At 49.8% G+C, this 20,087-nt stretch overlaps 1 protein-coding gene across 3 annotated transcripts in view; it reads right to left on the minus strand.

The window, feature by feature from the left end:
• The window catches only part of RNF123 (ring finger protein 123), a 48,529-nt gene that overhangs the window by 16,076 nt on the left and 12,366 nt on the right, over positions 1-20,087 (minus strand). For 2 of the 3 annotated variants that reach the window (XM_041425648.1, XM_041425649.1), the window contains exons 13-32: positions 19,919-20,044; positions 18,659-18,751; positions 18,395-18,468; positions 17,837-17,954; positions 17,268-17,367; positions 17,001-17,062; positions 16,840-16,911; positions 16,061-16,181; positions 15,178-15,279; positions 13,921-14,027; positions 13,216-13,414; positions 12,456-12,601; positions 12,182-12,265; positions 11,750-11,857; positions 9,015-9,192; positions 7,986-8,060; positions 7,346-7,433; positions 6,998-7,085; positions 6,789-6,873; positions 5,951-5,977 (exon numbers count right to left, since the gene is read on the minus strand). In XM_041425648.1, the coding sequence (XP_041281582.1) occupies positions 5,951-5,977; positions 6,789-6,873; positions 6,998-7,085; positions 7,346-7,433; positions 7,986-8,060; positions 9,015-9,192; positions 11,750-11,857; positions 12,182-12,265; positions 12,456-12,601; positions 13,216-13,414; positions 13,921-14,027; positions 15,178-15,279; positions 16,061-16,181; positions 16,840-16,911; positions 17,001-17,062; positions 17,268-17,367; positions 17,837-17,954; positions 18,395-18,468; positions 18,659-18,751; positions 19,919-20,044 (2,053 nt within the window). The remainder of the gene's footprint in view (positions 1-5,950; positions 5,978-6,788; positions 6,874-6,997; positions 7,086-7,345; positions 7,434-7,985; positions 8,061-9,014; positions 9,193-11,749; positions 11,858-12,181; positions 12,266-12,455; positions 12,602-13,215; positions 13,415-13,920; positions 14,028-15,177; positions 15,280-16,060; positions 16,182-16,839; positions 16,912-17,000; positions 17,063-17,267; positions 17,368-17,836; positions 17,955-18,394; positions 18,469-18,658; positions 18,752-19,918; positions 20,045-20,087) is intronic. The other variant, XM_041425650.1, reaches the window with a different exon arrangement.

Here is a 20,087-nt window from a genome sequence, read left to right on the forward strand (position 1 = left end):
GTGCCTGCAGAAGCTCTCTGGGGTTGCAGCCTGCTCGTAGGGCCAGTGTGGCAAAGCAAACACAGGACAACTTCCATCACATCCAGAAGGATCAAGAAGCAAGACATAACTACAGGCAGATTGCTAGCTGGGATTAGCAAAGCCAGGGAGGGATGACAGGAGACTGCCATCTGAAATGGAAACAGGACAAATTATTCTGTGAATACCCATTGGCAAGTGCAATGAACTTATGTTATTTTGGAGGACACTCACTGAATCTCACAGTGCATAATCACCCCAAGCAGGCCAGTGGCCCAGCTTTGATCCTGCCTAAAAGCTCATTTTTGGGAGGGATTTTATCACAACAACTGTCTTTGATGTTCTACTCCCACACACATGTACTTTCCCAGCCTTTGGCTACACGTGGCTCAGGGACTGGCCAAGCCAGACATCCTTTTCACATATTTACTGGTCCTCTGGGGATTTCTTGCCCAGAGTCCTCTGAAACTGTGTAAGCCTTTAGCATTAAGCATTTCCCAGAGCAACATTCCACAGTTCAGTTGTGTGTAGCAGAAGGAATTCGGATTGGAGCTTGGCTCCTACTCACTTTATTTGTTAATATTTATTCTATGTAACCCCTTCCTTCTGGTGGTAGAGACAGCAAGATGTTCCTCTCCAGCCACTTCCTCCAGCTAGCTGTGATTCCAGACCTTCATGACAGTCTTTTAAACTGGACCAGCCCCAGCCAATGCAGTCTCTCCCACTGAAACTGTCTCATCTATGTCCCTTCTGCCCCACCTCCCTGAAGCCCAACACCTCTCCCAGGTTTTCTTTGGAGAGGTGGAATCAGAAGCACACACAGCATCCAAACCACAAGCACGTGGCAGATTTGCACAAAGGCATAATGTGGTTTTGGTTTTGTTCTGCTTTGCTTTCCTCATAATTCCTGTTGTGCAATTTGTCCTTTGACCATAGATCAAGCTGCTCTTCTCTAAAAGATTACAATAGGTTGCCAGTTGAAGGATAACCCTCAGGAACTGGTCCTGAGGCACAAGAGGAGAAGCCCAGGAGTCAGTGCTGGGGCATACCTTGTCTTCTCTGCCAGTGATGGGTAAAGGGGCACAGCACACTCTTACTCCACCACTCTACACTTGGTGATGCTGAATTCTAGCCATGTTTTCTCTCCCAGTCATTCAGAATTGAAAGGTCTTCTTACAGGGTTAAGTTTTTACTGCTTTCTTTTCCCCAGCCTCCCTTCAGCATGTAAAAACTGCTTTTTGTTAAAACTGCTGACATATTAGTCCCTTTCCAGCCTTCAAGTACCAAAGCAGTTCTAGACAGAGATCACCACTCCTTGTGGAAGAACTCTGCATGTTGTCCTGCTGGTCTGCTGCCAAAGCCTCTTTTACTTTTACACTGCAAGTCAGGACAAATCCCAGGATGAACTGCCCAGACAAAGTCTACGTCATTAGAAGGCAGCTTTGGTTTTTTGAAGGATGCTCCTATGCTTGTCATAACTTGCTTTATCCTGATTTTTAGTCAATGACTATTTCCTCACAGTCTTTTTTCAATGAGTGGTGTGATTCTGCAATTCTGGGCTCTTAAATGCTTTCCTTGGTGCTGGCAGACTGTGCCAGACTATAAGAGCATTGAAAATCGGTGCCTTTTGTCAAACCTCTCCACAGGTAAATAGGTTTATTGAAGGTTTTAAACCTAACATCAGGAAACAATTATTTGCTTGGCTTTTGTTGATCCCAAGAGGATTCTGAATCTAAAGATGCTAAGATCACTGCTAGTCTTTGAGTCCAACAAAAGGAACAAGCCCCGGAATACAGCACAAACAGCTTCATTCCTTGCACAAGTTCCCAGATGAGGTAATTATTATTGGTATCCAAAACCCAGTCCTGGTGCTGTGTCCATCTTCATTTGCAATATGTTCACCTTTGCTGGGACATTCCCACCCACCTGAGTTAGCACTGCCCTCCTGGGAAATGCCACTTCCCTTACGTGCCACTGCAGGCCCCTGTCATTTCACAGGGAGTCTGTGGATACTCAGTGATGGGGAAACTATCTTGATCCTGGCACTAGTAAGTCATCAATGCTTCAAAATTTGTACCTCCCTAATACAAAAGCCACTCAATCATGGCTTAGCCTTTGTTATGGCAGATAAACATCAGTCACTGGAACAGAAATCAGCAGTTTTTCAAGGCCAGAAATTTTGACCTCAATACATTTAATGTGGGCAACAGAGTGTGGAACCAAGGGGTTGTAGATACATCTGATGTTTCCACAACAGAAACTTCCCTGCAAAAATATAAACAGAATAGAGGAAAAGAAAATCGAGGTAGGGGAAACAATGAATTAAAACACAGAGTTCTTTAAGAAGATTATAAGGGAGCCAGAAACCCCAGTGCTCCAGCAAGCACCTGGGTTAAAAGGGTCACTGAGAGCATGATGAAGCAAAGACATAAGTTAAAACATAGGAGGTAAAGTGAACATAACCAAACATAGTAGATGGTAGGCAAAAGCAAGGAGAAAAGGGGTAACAGATGGAGAAGACATAAAAAACATCCTTGACTGACCATGGTAATGCAAAGTTTTTTCAACTATAGGAAAAAAAATATAGCAGAATTATTTAATAGAAGTAGTAATGGCAGAAAGTCTAACAGTAGCAGAAGCCCATTATTAGAGACAGTTAAAAATTAATACAGCAGGCGAAGTGGAAGCCTTCAATAAGTGCTCGTACTGGATAATGGTAAAGAAGCAGTCACGTACTTTCATCACAGGAAGGTAATTATGTACTTTTATAGTTTGCTAATGACCCAGCAGGATTTCTAACAGGGCTAATTGTGAGACCTCTTGGCCAGCAGCCCGAGGGGGTCTCTGGACACAGCAGCATTTACAGTAGAGCTTGAGTACAGAAGGGGAAAGCCCCAAATGGACCAGATTCAGAAGCAAAGCAGCTCCACCCAACACCAATGTGAGATTTTGAAAGGCTCCAGATGTATCTGTGAGCCCACGTCAGCGCACTTGTTCAGAGATGCATTTAGAGAGGAGAAAGGGGAGGCTACAGGGCAAGGCAAAGGAAAGCAGGCAGCACCTGGGGGATGACCACGTCAGAACACTCGTTCAGAGATGCATTGAGAGAGGAGCAAAGGGGAGGCTGCAGGGTGAGGCAAAGGAAAGCAGGCAGCACCTGGGGGATGAAATATCCATGAGGCTGAGTGTGAGGCATCAGGATGGCCCAGAGCTCCTGGGATCCGTGTGTGCCTCCAAAGCAAAGCCCTGGCAAACCAGCTAATGCATGACCAGCACATCAGGGAAGGTTCCCACCTGCACGGCACCAAAACCTCTGGAAGTGGAAGCCTTCAATAAGTGCTCGTACTGGATAATGGTAAAGAAGCAGTCACGTACTTTCATCACAGGAAGGTAATTATGTACTTTTATAGTTTGCTAATGACCCAGCAGGATTTCTAACAGGGCTAATTGTGAGACCTCTTGGCCAGCAGCCCGAGGGGGTCTCTGGACACAGCAGCATTTACAGTAGAGCTTGAGTACAGAAGGGGAAAGCCCCAAATGGACCAGATTCAGAAGCAAAGCAGCTCCACCCAACACCAATGTGAGATTTTGAAAGGCTCCAGATGTATCTGTGAGCCCACGTCAGAACACTCGTTCAGAGATGCATTGAGAGAGGAGCAAAGGGGAGGCTGCAGGGTGAGGCAAAGGAAAGCAGGCAGCACCTGGGGGATGAGATATCCATGAGGCATCAGGATGGCCCAGAGCTCCTGGGATCCGTGTGTGCCTCCAAAGCAAAGCCCTGGCAAACCAGCTAATGCATGACCAGCACATCAGGGAAGGTTCCCACCTGCACGGCACCAAAACCTCTGGGCTGCTAAAAACATGGTAAGGGTGAACACCCCACAGGGCTCACAGAAAAGCAAAACCCCTTCCTGAATAAGAAAGAGAGGCCATGCATTTTTCCCCACTGAAAAGGACCAAGAAATGAATTTACCCTGGTACACAAGTGCTTCTGAAGAATAAAATGTTGTAAAGCAGAGAAAGGCAGGGCAGCAGCAGTGGAAGACAGAAGGTGAGGTTAGGTAGGGGAAATGGCTTCAAACTGAGAGAGAGCAGGTTTAGATTAGATATCAGGAAAACTGAGGGACAGCAGTTTTAGATTAGGTATCAGGAAAAAATTCTTTACTCTGTGAGGGTGAGGCCCTGGCACAGGTTGCTCCAAGAAGTTATGGACACTCCATCCCTGGAAATGTTTAGAGACAGGTTGGACAGGGTTTGGAGCAACCTGGTGAAGTGGAGAGTGTCCCTGCTCATTCTTGGAACAAGAATGAGCTTTAAGGTTCCTTCCAATCCAAACCATTCTATGACTCCCATCAGGAATCATAAGCCATGGATTTATTTCTAAGGGTGAGCAATCACCATCAGAAGGGCTTGGACAGTTCAACTACTACCGGCTGATGCTTTTGGTGCTATCAGATTAAGGTGGGATCTCCTCCTGAAAGTCCTCTTCAGCTTAGGCAATCTGCTGGACTTGGGAAGGGGACGTGAGTGAACTCTTGGCCCGTGCTGCACAACATCTCAGCTCGATGATCTCATGGTCCCACCTACCTTCCCTCCACCTGAAGAGTGTGTGGGCAGAAGGCCTGGGGCAGAGCAGCCCTGTGATACAATCTGAAGCCACCCTGCAGCTCTGGCTTTTCCAAGCCAGGCTGGGCCCAGCATGGAGCCACCGCTGCTGCTCCCGCTGTGCATGCCAGGACAAGACAGCACCCAGCCTTGCCTACAAGTCATGGTGAAAGCAAAACAAGTCCCTGCAGCACCACTGAGCACAAGTACCCCAGCTCTGAACAGCCACATCTGCTCTCAGGAGCCAAACTGAGGCAGAGCTCTGCTTGCATGAGAGCTGTACAGTGTCAGCAGAGCTGAGGAATAACTCTAGGAACAAGCAGGGACACAGATGGCCTTTCTGGGCCTCTGCCCCCTTGGGCTAAGCCAGACAGCATCCACTGCTCGCCCCCAGTGAGCACGGGCAAGAGGCAGTGGAGGAGACCAGGTAGTCTGTGTTCTGGGTGTTTCATGGACGTTGTGAGGCGGCCTGGGCAAACCTCCCCCACCCCTGCAGTCTTCCAGGGAAGCATCCCAAAAGCAGGACAAGGCTGGAGCGCCAGAAAAGAGGTATTTGCCCATACTCCCTTCAGACTGGCCTGCAGCAGCAGACCCAGACAAACAGGGATTTCCTTAGCTCAGCAGTTTGTCCCATTAACTCTGCCAGTGCTCAGATTGCAACAAGGTGAAGACTGATGGGTGTGAAGGGGAGGGAGGGTCATCTCGTCCTCCTTCCCTGGGCAGCATCTCAAGGACACATCCGAGTCCCCTGTACCTCTTCAATTAAATCAGCATCCATTATTGATTTGGTCGAGCCTTAAAACAGCCTTCCCAAGAGTAAGTCCCCAGTAGCCAGCAGGGCCACTCTGGGCTCAGGCTCAGACTGTGTGGAGCCGCAGATGTGTGGAGCAAGGCCTCGACAGCTGAGCAGCTCTGCTGCTGCCCCAGAGCTCCCCAGGATGGGCTGAGCTCAGCTACCACCCCACAGGACTGGTGACAGCCAGTGCCTTGGTGCAGTAGGAGAGTGAGGGGACAGCCATGAGATCCCTCCTGCATGTGTGCCAGGGTTTTTCCATCTCATCTAAGGATGAGAGGAGCCCCTCCAGCAGGGCTCTGACCCCAGAAGTAACCCTGGTAAAGCAGGTGCAAGAGCAGGTCCATGATGCAGCCCCAGAGACTGACACATGGGCACAGCCCCCCTGGCTTCTCCTCGGGATGGAACTGAGGGAAACAATCACTTGTGAAGCTCTCTGCCTACATAGAAGGGTCTCTCTAGGCACAAGAGGGGAAGCAGGGAGCTCTCTAAAGCTACTCCACCAGACAAGAGAAGGTCACACAACAAACTTACTCTGGAAACTAGCAACAGAGAGATCCCCTGGGCACCATGGCAGAAGAGAGAAAAGAGAACAAGAGTGCTGTTAGAACAGACAGGCAGCTCCCTGGACAGGGCTCAGCATACACCTCCATGTGCCACCTGTCCTTCTGTCCCCCATTCCTGAGCAGCTCTCCAGGAACAAAGTCTGGCACAAAGCCTTTTCCACAGCAGAGGAGCATCAGGAATGTATCCACACAAGCCCAGAACCTGTGAGGGTAAAGCTGGGGACATGTTCTTCAGCTCAAGAAAGGCAACTTCTCCCCACATCTTTCTCAGCCACAAAAGAGCTGAGAAACCCCTCAGTTCAGTGACACTGCTGAGAACCAAACTGCAGTGCCCAAGGCAGGACAGGCTCTGCCAGGCTTTGAGAGATGCCAGGATAAAACACTCCCTGACTGCAAACTTACAGAGTGCCCTGTCTCCCTGGTCACCCACTCCCTCTCACAGGGCACCTGCTGCTTGGCAAATGTGACAGCTCTTCCCCACAGCAGCTGTTCACTGTGCACATGGCAGAGCTTTCTCTCAGGCTAAAACTCTGGTAAGGATGCAGTCCTGGGCCTCTCTCCTCTCCTTTGGAGGGCAGAACCCCTACTTATGATGGATGTAACTCATCATTTGGCATGCCCAAATCACCAGTAGAGGCTGGGGATGGCCAGGCTATAAATACCAGGCCTGGATATTTGGCCAGGAACACCCTACTTTGGCAACTATCCCAAGAGCTGGCCTGGCCCACAGAGAAAGCTGCTAAGAAAAGGTTGGTCCTCCTTCAGCACCCATCACAGCCCTGAGTGCCAATCCCTGCCCCACTCACTCTGCAGGCTGGGGAGGCTGGCATCCTCAGGCTTGGTTTTCAGCAGGTGTGGGAGCCGTGTGTATCTGTACCCAAAGCCACAGCCCTGGCAAAAGAGGTAAGGAAAGATCTTAGAGGCTGAAAAACAGTTTTACTGCTACTGGAAAGTGAAACGTTCAGTGTCCCAGCAGCCCCAGGGGCTGAGAGGGGCAGGGATGCAGGATGCTCACCCGCCACAGCCTGACGAGGATCCAGTTGGTCTGTGCCCAGGGTCGCTGCTCATAGGGAGCCAGGAGGTTCTTCATCATGGAGATCCGCCTGCCAGACAGGGACACAGGTCAGCCCACAGCGTTTGGGGACAGGAGATTGAACAGGACACACAGTAGGACCCGTGAAGCTGGGGCAGAGCAAAGCCACTGGTAAAAGGGTGACAGAAGGCTCCCAAATCAACTCCACCCCCCCTGCCGGCAACTCGTGGACCCCCAGTGGTGCTTGGCAGCCCTCCCGCTCGCTCACCCAGCCCTGCCACCACCCCAGCCCTGCCCCAGCTCCCCAGGAACAGGCAGGGCAGCACTTACTGCTCTTCTGGGATCCTCTCTACAGCACGCAGCGAGTGGGGGTAGCAGACGTAGCTGGCCAACGCCTGCATCAGGGAGTCCCGGATGTCTGGGGAGGAATGACAAGGGACTAGGCCAGGCACCCAAGGACACAGCACAAGAGGGAGCACCTGAATGCCACTGGCTGGGAGGCAATGGACCTCATGTAGAGGCACATTGTCCCTGCTGACATGGAGAGCATGCTTAGGCTCAAGCAGCTAAGCAGTAAGCCCAGACTGGATATGCAGGTAGCTGGGACAGGAGTGCTGCTCTCAAAAGGCTGTCCTAAGTCATGTATCTACTCTGCAATAAGGTCATGTATCTACTCTGGTAAGGACAGTACCCAGCCTCATTTTGAATGTGGAGGCATAAGCAGTAAGCCCAGACTGGATATGCTGGTAGCTGGGACAGGAGTCCTGCTCTCAAAAGGGTGTCCTAGGTCATGTATCTACCCTGCAATAAGCATGGTAAGGACAGTACCCAGCCTCATTTTGAATGTGGAGGCATAAGCACTGAACAGATCCAGCAGACAGATCCCAGCAGAAGCCTGGTCAGCCACTGGTAGTGGCACTGGCCAGACCTGTGACATTATCACCCCAAAAGCACAGGAATGCAGCCTCACCTGTGCCCACAATCCTTGAGTCAGCAAAATGCTTGGCCAGGATGGCAGCAAGGCGCATAAGGGTCTCTTCATAGCCTGCAAGAGAAGGAGGGAGCAGGGTCATGGCAACAGCCTGAGGGGCATCCCTGTGGTCCCAGTGCTCCCATGGGCATGGCACAGGCCATGGAATGAATTTCTGCTACAGCTAACTGCAGCTTAGTTGTGTGTCCAGTTGTCAAAATAGAGACCTGGGAAGACATTCATTTCCAGAAGAGCAGAGACTGAAATGGTTATTCAGGGAAAGATAAAACCATGCAATGGAGTTGGATGGCAAGGGAGAAGTGTCTGGTGCAGAAGAGGCTGAGCAACACAAAGAGCACCCTAGGTCTCTGCAGAAAAGCCATGTTCAGCCTGCATGTACTGCAGAAATTGCTACTACTCAAGTCTGCTCTTGCCCAAACAAGAGCACTTCAGCTATGTCCTGTTGGTGGGAACAGAAGCTTTTCTTACCTTCACGGGCTCTGGAAAGCACAGAACTATTTGCTAAGAGCTCAGAGAGGTCATTTAGCCAGGAAAGCACAGAATGTGCACAGACAGAATGCAGCTAAACACAGACTCTTGGCATCAAGTGGGTGGTCATCTTCATAGGAACATCTTCAAATCCCAGGGGAATTCAAAAGCAGTCCCAATTTCTGCACTCATGGAACATCCTCTCCCACCCAGAAAACAGAAGGCTGTGGGAGAAATTACTGAAGCAATCACATCTTACAGCACCCCAGCCCATTCCTGATACCTCCTTGGAAACACAATCCATAGTTGCCAGTGATTTTCACCGCAGCCAGCCCTGTGACAGCTTCAGACAAGGCATACCTGAGCACAGTGACCACAGCTCACCACCTGCCCCACAGCTCAGATAATGCACTGGTGCAGCACATCACAACCAGGAACGGACACAGAAAGGAAGATGCCCAACTACCACTTCACCATAAGGACATGGCTTGCTTTAGATCTTATCAGGCCAGAATCAGGAAGCTGTCCCCATTCCCTCACCTGGAAGTTCCTCCATGCTGTTGACAGGGCTGAAGTAGTTTTTGAGTGCGCTGTAGCTGTTCATAGCCACGCTGAGGTAGAATTCCGGCATGAAAGCGAAAAGCGAGCCCGTCCTGTCGCCGTGCTCGATGGTGCGGATGCACACTCGCAGCAGCCAGTAGATATCCTGCATCTTCTCCTGCCCAGAAAGAACACAATTCCCAGTCAGCTGACAGCTTCTCTTGGGAGAAACAACCACCAGCATCACACTCAGACCTCAGAAACATCCGCATATTGGAGATCTTGCTCAGACATCTTAGTGCTCTAAGTTCAATAACCAGAGCTGGGCTATTTGGTCTGTCCATAAAGCCACAGAAGTGGCAGCTGGAAGAAACAATCAGAGATCTCTACACCAACCTCCAGCAGAGAGCATGACTCTCACCAATGTGATGGTTTTGTCTCACCTAGCCTTGAGACCCTCCAAGCACTACTCCTTACCAGTGCATGTGCAACCACACAGGCCTGGCAAACAAACATGTGAGTTTGGATTGCAAAGACACTGCTGAAGGAAAGCAGGCACTACCACTTTCCAGAAATCCGTTGGAAAGAAAGCTGGTCCATTGTAGGGATTAAATGGGAACAGGCTGAAAAGCTCACACCAACTCAGATCTTTGCAATAGGCAGCCACAGCCCTTCAGGTTCTGTGCCAGCCATTCAACCAGATTTACTGTCCTGAGGAACATCAGCCTCTTGCCTCTCTAAACAAAAATCAGAGGGTCCTAAATTAAAAACAGGAAATTTAAGGTCAGCTACATAACTTTAAGCTACAAAAATGGGCGCCACTGAAGCCATAAAAAGAGGAAATATTATTTCATATCCTGCAATGCTAAGAAATAGCATAAGCAATAGCTACTTGCATAAAAATAGATGGAGAAGGATTACACTTCTAATTTAAGAAAAAATTAAAATCAGAGGTGCAGATAAGGCATTTCACTTGCTTAATGTCTTTTCTAAAGTATGTTGTTACCATCTTTGGGAGATTTTCATGGGTTTATTCTGTAAATTAGGCTAATCTAGTACAAATCAACTAAACTGACTAACACACGTCTTTTTCTCAACACTGACCCACATCTCAGCCACAGTGTTACTTTCAAGACAAAAAAGCCACTGTGCAGAACAACATTAAGGTTGAAAAAGCTGCATTTGGCTTTAAGACTTGATAACCTCAAATGTCATTTCAGGTATTGACAAGCTAGAAGAAAGCCTACACCAAGAGGATACAAAGATGTGATTAGCCAGTGAGATAGATAAATACAGTGTTGTAATAAAACAAGCTGTAATAAAATAAGCTGTAATTCCTACCAGGATGTTTTGAAGGCAGAATTATGTGCTTTAAAACTAGGAGTGTCTTTAAGCAGTAGTACTCCCTTTTGTCTAACTTTGAATCCCCCAGAATAAACCAGTGGCTAATTCCCTCGAGGAAGGAGCAGCCTCTGCCATGCCATGACACCAGCACAGAGCAGGACTTTGCCCCTAGACAGAACCAGGCTCCTTTTCTCCAACAGCAGCAGCTGTGATCATACAGATAAGATCCTCCAGCGCACACAATTCCCAGAGAAACAGGAGCTGCTGGATGGATTCCCCCACTGGGAAAGAGCAGGACTTGAGATGACTGTGAGATGGAGCCCTGAAGGCACAGGCTCCTCAGTGCAGCCACATTCCGCACTATGAAGGCCAGGACAGCAGCACAAGGCACAGACAGGGAAGGCTGTAACCTTCAGTGCCAGATGCCGCTGATTCATCAGGAAAGGTGACACTGCAGTCGTGGTTTAGTATGACAAAGGATCATCTAGAGACATGAATATTGCTTCTGCGGGGCCAGCACAGTGATACCTGCAGTGTACCCTGGTGACACCCCTCAGCCTTTCCACAGCAGTCTGGGAAGAAAGGATTATTTTCTGGCAAGCATAAGCTATGCTAATGCAGCTTGAGAGCTTTTGCCTTGCAATCTTGCTTGGGAGGGAAGGAGGGGATGAGCAAAGAGCTCGTGAGTCAGGATCAGCCACTGCACTTCTGCCAGATGTGTTCATAAGAACTCTTCTTCCCCTCCCTGTTTACATCCTGGGACACACAAAAGCCATAAAGAGAGATAGGGCAAGGCAATGGAAGTCAGGAAAAAATCAGAACTGCTTGTGGGAAAGCAGACGAGAGCTTTTATCCTGGAGAATGGTGAACTTGGGGGAAAAGGGACAACCTGTGCAAATAGCCACTGCATTAGTAAATGTGGAATACACTCTCTGCATGGGAACCAAGTGAAAAAGGGGAGAACACCTGAACAAGAACTACCTTGACTTGGATCCCACAGATTCCAGGAAGAGCTGCAGTAGTGAGACTCCCCTCTGACACAGCATAGCTGAGGGAAATGATTCACAGTAGCCTCCATCCTCTGACATGTCTTGAGAGCTCAATCTCCCTTTCATCTGCACCCTTTTGTCTGCAGTGCCCTAAGGAAAAGCCTACAGCACCATGCACAGCTCAGATCAGACTGGGCTGATCACTATGGGACACTGGGGAACAGGAGAGGGGCTAAGCCTAGAAAGGAGTCTCTGATACACAACAAGGGAAAAAGCAGTCCCAGAGATCATTGACATTGCTTCAACACCAGGAAAATGACACCTGTGACATGTGAGCCAAGCAGCAGAGATGCAGAGGCTCACTGGTCTCCTTTCAGCTGCTCATGTTATGCTCCTGCCCACCTTTGAATAAATGGTGACATTTATCCAAGCGAGGCGCCGGCTCAGGTGGTTGAGCTTCTCGGAGAAGACCTTTTGGCTCTTCAGCAGTTCCTCATGGATGTCTCTCCTCTGAAAAGAGTGCAGAGATGTCAGGGCAGATGTCACTGCCATTTATAGCATTCTTTTTCAGTGCTGAACCAACAATGCAAAAGCATATACCACCTTGGGGCTAGCTGGGGAGTACTGCAGGGGGAAAGGGGACAGCAGCCTTCCAGTGGAGAGAGTGGGAATCAGTGCTATAAAAAGCACTTATCAGTCTCAGCTGAAGCCCAAAAGGCCTGATGCAGATGCTAGTACAGCTGGGCAGCAGGACTTCACCCTGCTGGATACTGAGGCTCTGGCAGAGATCAAAGCTGGGAATCTGGTAAGAGCTGGGAATCCAGAGACACTTACCCTCTTTGGGCAGCGGCTGATTTTTTCCTCTGTGTCTTTCAGTGCCATGGCATATTCATTCACATCATCTGACACACCAACCATCTGAAAAGCAGCAGATTTCAGCAGTAAATAAGGGTTTTTTTCCCCTAAACATACAAGCATGCAACCAGAACCCCAATGGAGGTTGGCAGAAGGACAGGGCACACACAGTCACTAAATAAGCAGAAAACAGAATTGGTGTAGAAACATGAACATTGGGGAAATGGATTCCTGCACAGCATGTACCACTTACCTTCCCAAGCTGTTGGTGGACACTGAGGTTGTACATCATCACTATCCCATCCAGGACTTCCAGGAGGGAGTTCTCAGTGATGGGTTGGTCTGGCTCTTCCGGGGGTCTGCCCAGTAAGAGACCATCGTTTCCATGGGTGCCTTCAACTGCAATGCATTCCCAAGACAAGAAAGAAGCTCTTAGCAAGGCATTTTGGCACCTCAGCTTCTGTCTGCTCCTGTCTGAAGCCAAAGCCCTGCTGAGCCTCTGTAACATGGAGCGTCTTCCCAGCCCATGGGATTCACTAGATACCACTAGATACCACACTACCACACCATTCTCATCTTGCTGCCTTCATCAGACTGACCTGTCAGATCTATTCAGACTGACCCAAGTCATGCAAATTCCACTTCCTCAAGCCCTGTACGTGCTTCAAAGGCCTGCCTGGTCCACCCAAACAGCAACAGTGCTGCTGCTGCACACATCATCCTCTGGCTGGCCTGTCTTCAGAGCAAGTGTGGCTACAGCTGCCTCTGAACTGCCTTTCTGCAAAGTCTCACTGCATTTGGAAGTACCAAGGCAGCATCTCCTTAGACACAGAGGGTGAAAACATCACCAGTGTCATGTTCAGGATGACAAAGGGGCCTTTTGGGTGTCAGCACACCCTGGGAACAGGAAGGAGCAATGTTGGCAGTACGGAGATTGCGTTCCTCTGGGCAGCTGGAAGATGCCATTCTGCCAGGGCCCAGCTGTGCCATGCCAGCACAGCAGCAGTACTCACTGTCCTCCCGTGTGCGCTGCTCCGCGCGCAGCGTGAGCACTTTGATCTTCTCCAGGGCTCCAAGGGGCCGCCGCGGGTTCATCAGGCTGACGGCTGCCGTGCTCAGGAACCGGTTGGCCCGGCCCAGGGTGGGGGAGCTGAGCCAGGCAGGCCTGGCAAGAGCTCCACCAATGGCCAGGGCGGCAGAGGGGCGCTGGGACTAGAAGGAAATGAAGGGAGAAACAGTTCCAGCTGTGTTTGGCTGCCTGCTGTTCCTCCCTGGACCCCGAAAGGACGTTGGTATAGATGCACAGTGGCCACTGCAAGATGAGCAGGCAGGGTAGCAAATGGGTAAGTCCTTCCTCCAAGGGCACATGCCAGGCACAAACAGCAGACCTGCACAGCAAGAAGCTGCTCTGTCTACAGCTGCCTTGCACCTTCCCAGATGCAAGAACCAAGAGCTGCCACGGAGGGGAGGCAGCACACTCAGATCAGTGGGTAGTGAGAGAGCAGGGTATAGAAAACTTTGCTGCTCAAACTTGGTGCAGCCAGGATCTCACTGATCTCCAGTGACTCCCATCCAAGTGCAGCTGTTCATCTGGTTGCCCATGGACTGGTTACAGTTCTGACCCAACCCTGCCTCACTGTAAAGCAAAGCCTTTCTAGCCAGAGGCCCAGCTTGCTGCCCCAGCACCAGGGCCCCTGCAGGGGAGTAACTCAACTCACCTGTGCTGCTGATGTTGCTGATTCCTCATCTTCATCAAGATCATCCATAGTCACTGCCTGCAGCTCTGCGGGGTCAATCAGGATGTTGGCTTTTGCAGCCAGGTCATCTGCACAGAGCACACCAAAGCAGAGATGAATGCAGGAGTCACTCTTCACTTACCATGAGGAAGACTCATCCTCTTTCCTGCTTCTCAGCAGCAGAGAAGCAGTCAGAAAAGTTGAATGCTCTATCAAAACAAGCTCACCTGTCCCAAGCTGCCTTACAAGGAACAGATCTGCCCTTACAAAAAGAACAGAGAGCAGCAGGTGCTGCCCTCACAGGATCCATTTCTGCTCCTGTTCCTACCACCTACAAATAGGATAACTGAGAAACCAGGAGACAACCACCAGGGCCAAACTGGACTAGTGCAGGAATGGCAACTCTCTGCCTGAGACCATCTTTTAAGCATCCAGCTCTCCAATGCTGTCCCATGATGTGTCCCTAAGTCACCAGGACTGAGACTCACACACAGAGGAAGCCTGTGCTGATGGCTACACTGTACAAAGCCTGAAGAATATGTTCTTTAGTCCACAGCTCTTTCTTTACAGCTGGCCAGGATACCTTGGTAAGAAACCAGAGGAGATAACGTGGCTCTCAAGCTGAGTAACCTAATCCTGAACAGCCAAGGATCAACATGAGACAGAGAAAATGGTCCTCATCTTGCAAACACACCGGGGAAGGAGAAGAGACATCTGAGCCAAAGGCAAGACAAACCAAGTCCAAGGGAATGCCAAAGGGTTTCTAACCCTTGCACAAGGCAGGCTTTGGAAGCCTAGTGCCAGTGGAGTGTGTGGCACACATACACACAGCTGCAGTACAACACAGGGCTGCTCCTCCCTGCCCAGAGTAATGCACCAAGTAAATCCTGGGCATCCTTCACGCCCAGCAGAGCCCAGCAGATGGTCAGTGCTTTGACAGCTCCCAGCCCTTGGCTGTGGTGCAGCAAGAGCACCACACCAGAGGATATTCCCAGACTATCCCCTTCCTCCAACTGCCACATGCCCAATTCAGGGATACAAACAGTAAACTGTTAACTTAAAGGACACTCCACCTAAAAGGTGTGGTGTCTTCTTCAAATTAATTTGAATCTCATTAAAATTCAAGTTTGCTCTCCCTGAATTTAATCAAAATTCATCACCCACAGCTCCCTCCCTGGCATGTCTTGCATGAATTCCATCCAAGACCTGGATTCAGGTATTGGCAATGAGAGCACTTACCTTTCAGAGTCTTCTTAAGATGAGACAAAAGACCTCCAAGTCGTTGAAGGTCAAAATAATCCACCTTCCCATTATAGAAGAGTTGAGGAGGGACATAGGCCTCTAAAACAGAGGAGGAGATTCATTTTTTTCCACAAGTCTCATGCACAGGACGTACAAAGTCATGTAAGGGCTCCTAAAGCAGAACCCAGGACCCACATTTAGGACTAACATATAGGGACAACTTTTGTTGTAATAAAAGCACAGGCCATTAAGGCAGAGATGATTTCCACAATGGAGCAAGTATTAGATCCATGCAGAAAGAGGAGCAAACAATGGCCATCAATGAGATTGCCAGCACTTCCTCCCTCCAGCCACAGTCACAGGGGTAAACTGGATCATCAGATAACTTGGCAGCTCTCCACCTGGCTACTCCAGCTCCGCCACTTCGTCCCACAGGGATAGTAAGGCACTCACTGAGTCTAGAGAAAAGGTCAGCCTGAAGTAAGGAGAGGGAATACCAGTGGGGTCTAAGAGTGGGAAAGCAACTGGCACTGATTTAGTTTCCCCTTACTTCCACAGTTTGGGAACTCCAAAATCAGAAGAATATATTCCCCAAAACTCTGACTAATGGATCGCTGAGCTGCCCTTCCACAGACCCACAGTCAATAGTGGACTCTGCTCCAGAGCAGATGGGGGAATAACAAACAGTACAGGTGTCCTTTTGCAAGTCTCAGATCTGGATGTTGACTGCAATAGATCTGCACAGGAACTTCCCAAGGTGAGATAAGGCTCAAGCACTCATTAGAGACATAACATTTCCAACATCCTGGAAAGCACTGCCAAGAAACAAACCTTGTCCTAACCACAGAAAAGCCTGCAAAGCCTCTCCCCCAGGCCTCACCTTCACTGCTCAGGGAAGCTGGGGTCTTTGCTTTGTGGCCATCCCAGAAGTAGCGCAGGGCAGCGATGAGCCGGTGCAGGAAGCACACCATGTACTCTGGTGGGCACAACACAGCCAAGTTCTAGGGCAAGAATGAGAGTCCAGCATCAGGGCAGGTGTGAAAGTGCATCTCTGGCCAAAGGGCTACATGGAGCAGGCAGAAACTTTTGTGTTCTCAGCCTTGCTAGCATCTCTAGCCTTCAGGTCTGGCAGAGAGCCCAGACCTGATGGTGGGCAGCAGTTTTCACCTCCAGGAAGTCCTGGGACACCTCTGTCACTGGTCTGACAGAGGATGAGGGATAACACACACTCCATCATGAAAGATGAGGATGAGCACAGGGATGCAGGTGAAGAAAGGGTCTACCTCCCAAAGCCTCAGGCCAACAGCCTGACCCAGGGCCAGAGGAACAATCCTCACCCAGGTAGTGAGGAGGATGGCAAAGCCAGCAGCCCCACTGTGGCAGAGCACTCCACACCCACACCCCCTGAGGGGCTATAGGAGGATATTCAGCTCTCACCTAAGACCTCCCAAGGACCACCTTCCTATAAATCACTGCACAGGACTTATCTAACTTGCCTGGTTTCTAGCCTCAGATCTCCTCCTCCTCATTCCCTGTCATATCTAGACCTCAGTGGATCAACTACTAGAAGTAGCCCGGCCAGAAGGGCAGAGTTCCCAGCCTGAAGGTGCAGAAAGCTCCCAGGGTCAGACTTGCAGGAAGGCTGGCCCTCTGACTCACCCCTCTGTTGCTAGCGTTTTCCTGAAGAAACTTGCGGAATTTGTTTAGGAAGATGTATCTGGAGGCTTCCCCCTGGCAGAAGAAAAACCAGGTGGTAAACCTAGGATTTACAAAGCACATCCCATGAAGATATTGTCACAAAAGACCCACAGAGTGCTTACCCCTCCTCTGTCCTTGTTGTTCAGCAGCAACTTCAGAATCTGAACCTGGAGACCTTCCACCACTAAAAGGGGGACACACATCTGCCATCAGAAAACCAGCATTGGAGAGCAACTACCCCTCTTAACCCAACTGCAGTACCCTGTCCCCAGGAGAAAGGCTTCCTCCTCAGCACAGGGGGCGCAGGATTTATAATGAATAGGATTTAGAAAGCCCCTGGCTGCACAAAAGGTGTGGAATCTTGGCAACTTCCCTCCTTCCCCACAAACCTTCAATGCGTTTCTTGAGCCGCTGGCAGCCTCTTTCATACGCCCGACGCCTCAATCTCTCCTCAGCACTCTCCTCCTTCACCTCCTTACTCTCCTTGCCCTGGTTGGGGGACAGACACTGATTAGTAGGAGAGCACTGAACAGGGAAAATGTCTTGCCAGAAATTTCCTTGAACAATGCAAAATGGAGAGCAGAAACTCCCTGAAACAATGTGCCAGTGTGTGACTGCAGCTGGCAGGACACCTAAACAGGTCTCCTCCAGCCCTGTAATGAGTAATGGCAGGAGATCTTTTGAGGACACCCCAGTCAATTCCTTAAATACTGTGAAGTTCCCTTCCAAATCTGTTGCCACAGAAAACTGTCCCCATTCCGCTGTCTGAGCATCAAACATACTCTCTAAGGGGACAAAAAGATGACAGGGGAATGGAAAAGCTCCAGCTCTCAAACTGTACGACCCACCAGTGCTAACACAGCTGGAGATAGGGGCCATCCAACTTCCTCAGCCAGAAGAAGATGCAAATGGCAGGCAACATTTCCTCAGCCTCCTGGGTGGAAGTGCCTGTACTCACCTCCTTGGTGAAGCGGTTTGGCCACCACGTGGTGGGAATGAGCTCCTGCAAACCTGCCTCTTCCACACGCAGAGGGCTCTTGATGTAGAAGAACACAACGGAACGGAGCACGTCGAAGCTGTGCTGGAGTTAAAGCAAGCACAGAAGCTACACTGGGAGAAGGGACAGGGCACATCCCCAGAGCTGTAGTGACAGACTCCTTTCCAAACTACCACTGCAAGATCCAGAGGCCTCTGGAGAAGCCCCACACAGCTATTACAGCAGCTACCCAAATGCTACCACAGAGCTTGACTGCTCTGAAAGTGGTTTTGCTCTAGGAATATTAGAGGTCAGTCAGGTAGAAATGAGCTCCTGTGCGTTACTAGGATGTGAACTATACAACACTACTCCCTCCCCTCAAAGCATTCGTAGCAAATGGTGTCAGGCAGAGGAGACCTGAGAAATGACTTCTCAAGACAGGGTGGCACCTGCCTCTCTGGACCTACAGGTCCTTGAAGTGTCCTCGGCTGCACTATTGAGGGAAGGGAAAACTGAGACAGGAGCAGACACAAAGGATACAGAACATTGCTGAGTAGGTATTTCCTAGATTTCTCATGCTTCAAGACTGCAATGGTGAGCCGGAGGTAGTGGATCTAGGAAAACAGGAGAAGTAAAATGAAGAACATCTGCAGAACATACAACTCTCCAATGGCTACAGTGTGACAAAACTGCCATCTTTGGATCAAACAACTACAGGATCCAAAACATCATGTACCTTTGGACATGGGGACATAACAAGCTGGCTAGTCACAGATTCCTGGGGATTCAGAAATGCAAACTCACTTGTAATCCCAGGTCTGGGATGATGGGGGAGAACCTGTAAGCCCGCAGCAGGGACATCAGTAGCTGCTTGAGGCACTCATGCACTTCATACTCCTGAGAAAATAAGAAACACGTTTAAGAACAACAGCAAGGAGTCAGGAACAGCAATATCTCCCAGACTGAGATCTTGGAAGGAAGCATTCATTTCTGAACTGGAAAAGCAGGTGCTCTGAACCCACAGTGTCCCTCTGACTCCACAGGAGACAGTCCAAGCAGAAGTTGGTGCCACTGCTTTGCTACAGGGAAACGAGCTTCTGCAGGAAGTCCAACCCAAAAGTCACCTATAAAAAGCCAAAGTCCCAGGCCCTATTTGTTGGGCAGTCACCAGTCTTCTTATTCCCTGACTCTACCCAAGACACAGTGTTGGTAGAACTAACCAGACAAGAAAGAAGTCAGTCTTGGGTAAATGTGATGAGAGAAGAGTTGTCTGTTTGAATTCAACTCATAGCCAACTAGCAGGATGAGAGCCAACTCTTCCACAAACACAGAAGCCCCACCAGAGGGTCCAGTTTCACTGCTGAGATGGTGGGCCTGAAGGAGTCATGACATTTTTCTACTAAACTTCTCATGGCAGCTGGCTGGGCCAGTGCCCACATCTGTTAACTGTTACCCCAAAGGGCAGACGTGCTGTCTCCAAGCAGATCCCTGGCAGTGACTGGCTCTGTGTAACCACCCAAGCATCCAGCAGCAGCAGCAGCTTCCCAGCTGCCTCAAACATGTGTCCCAGGAAGAAGTAAGCTCACCCAGCATGGATAGGAAGGGAAGTTGGAGGAGACTTTTCCCCAGCAGTGCTGGAGATGCTGAGAGTGCACTGCACACTTCAACCTTAGTCTTGCACACTCTGATCAATCTCTTCAGCACATGGCAGCACTTAAGACCTCCACAGTCAAATACACATTAATAACAATCAGAAGACTATTCTCATTGATAAACTTGATGTTTCCAGAAACAGGAAGTTATTCACCATCATCAGTTCCTTTAGCAGTAGGAGAAGCTTAGAAATGCCTGGTTAACTCATTGCCAGTGTCTGCATTCAACCCTCAGTGCCTGGGTGTGCAGCAGCAGCCAGAGGAGCTAATTGAGAGGGTGGTCTACCACAAAGAAAAAAGAAGAGAAAGACACTGAACACTGCCAGCATTTTGTAGGGAAGGCTCCTGTCCTCAGCACCTCCCAGAGTCTCCCCGGGACCCCCAGGGAGGAACCAGCACCCTAGCAACTCACCTCCATAAGAAGCCACATGAGATCCAGCAGCTGCTGAATAAGGGGATGGGCCTCCACTGCCCCTCCTCGTTCAAGGATGCTCAACAGGAAGGTCATGAGCACATCTTCCACCAGGTACACCTTGCACTGCAGACAGAGAGGCAGATCAACAGTCCACAATGGCACAGTC

This window comes from Onychostruthus taczanowskii, unplaced genomic scaffold (genome assembly GCF_017590055.1).
Source record: "Onychostruthus taczanowskii isolate IOZ18803 unplaced genomic scaffold, ASM1759005v1 scaffold9, whole genome shotgun sequence".
NCBI lineage: Eukaryota > Metazoa > Chordata > Aves > Passeriformes > Passeridae > Onychostruthus > Onychostruthus taczanowskii.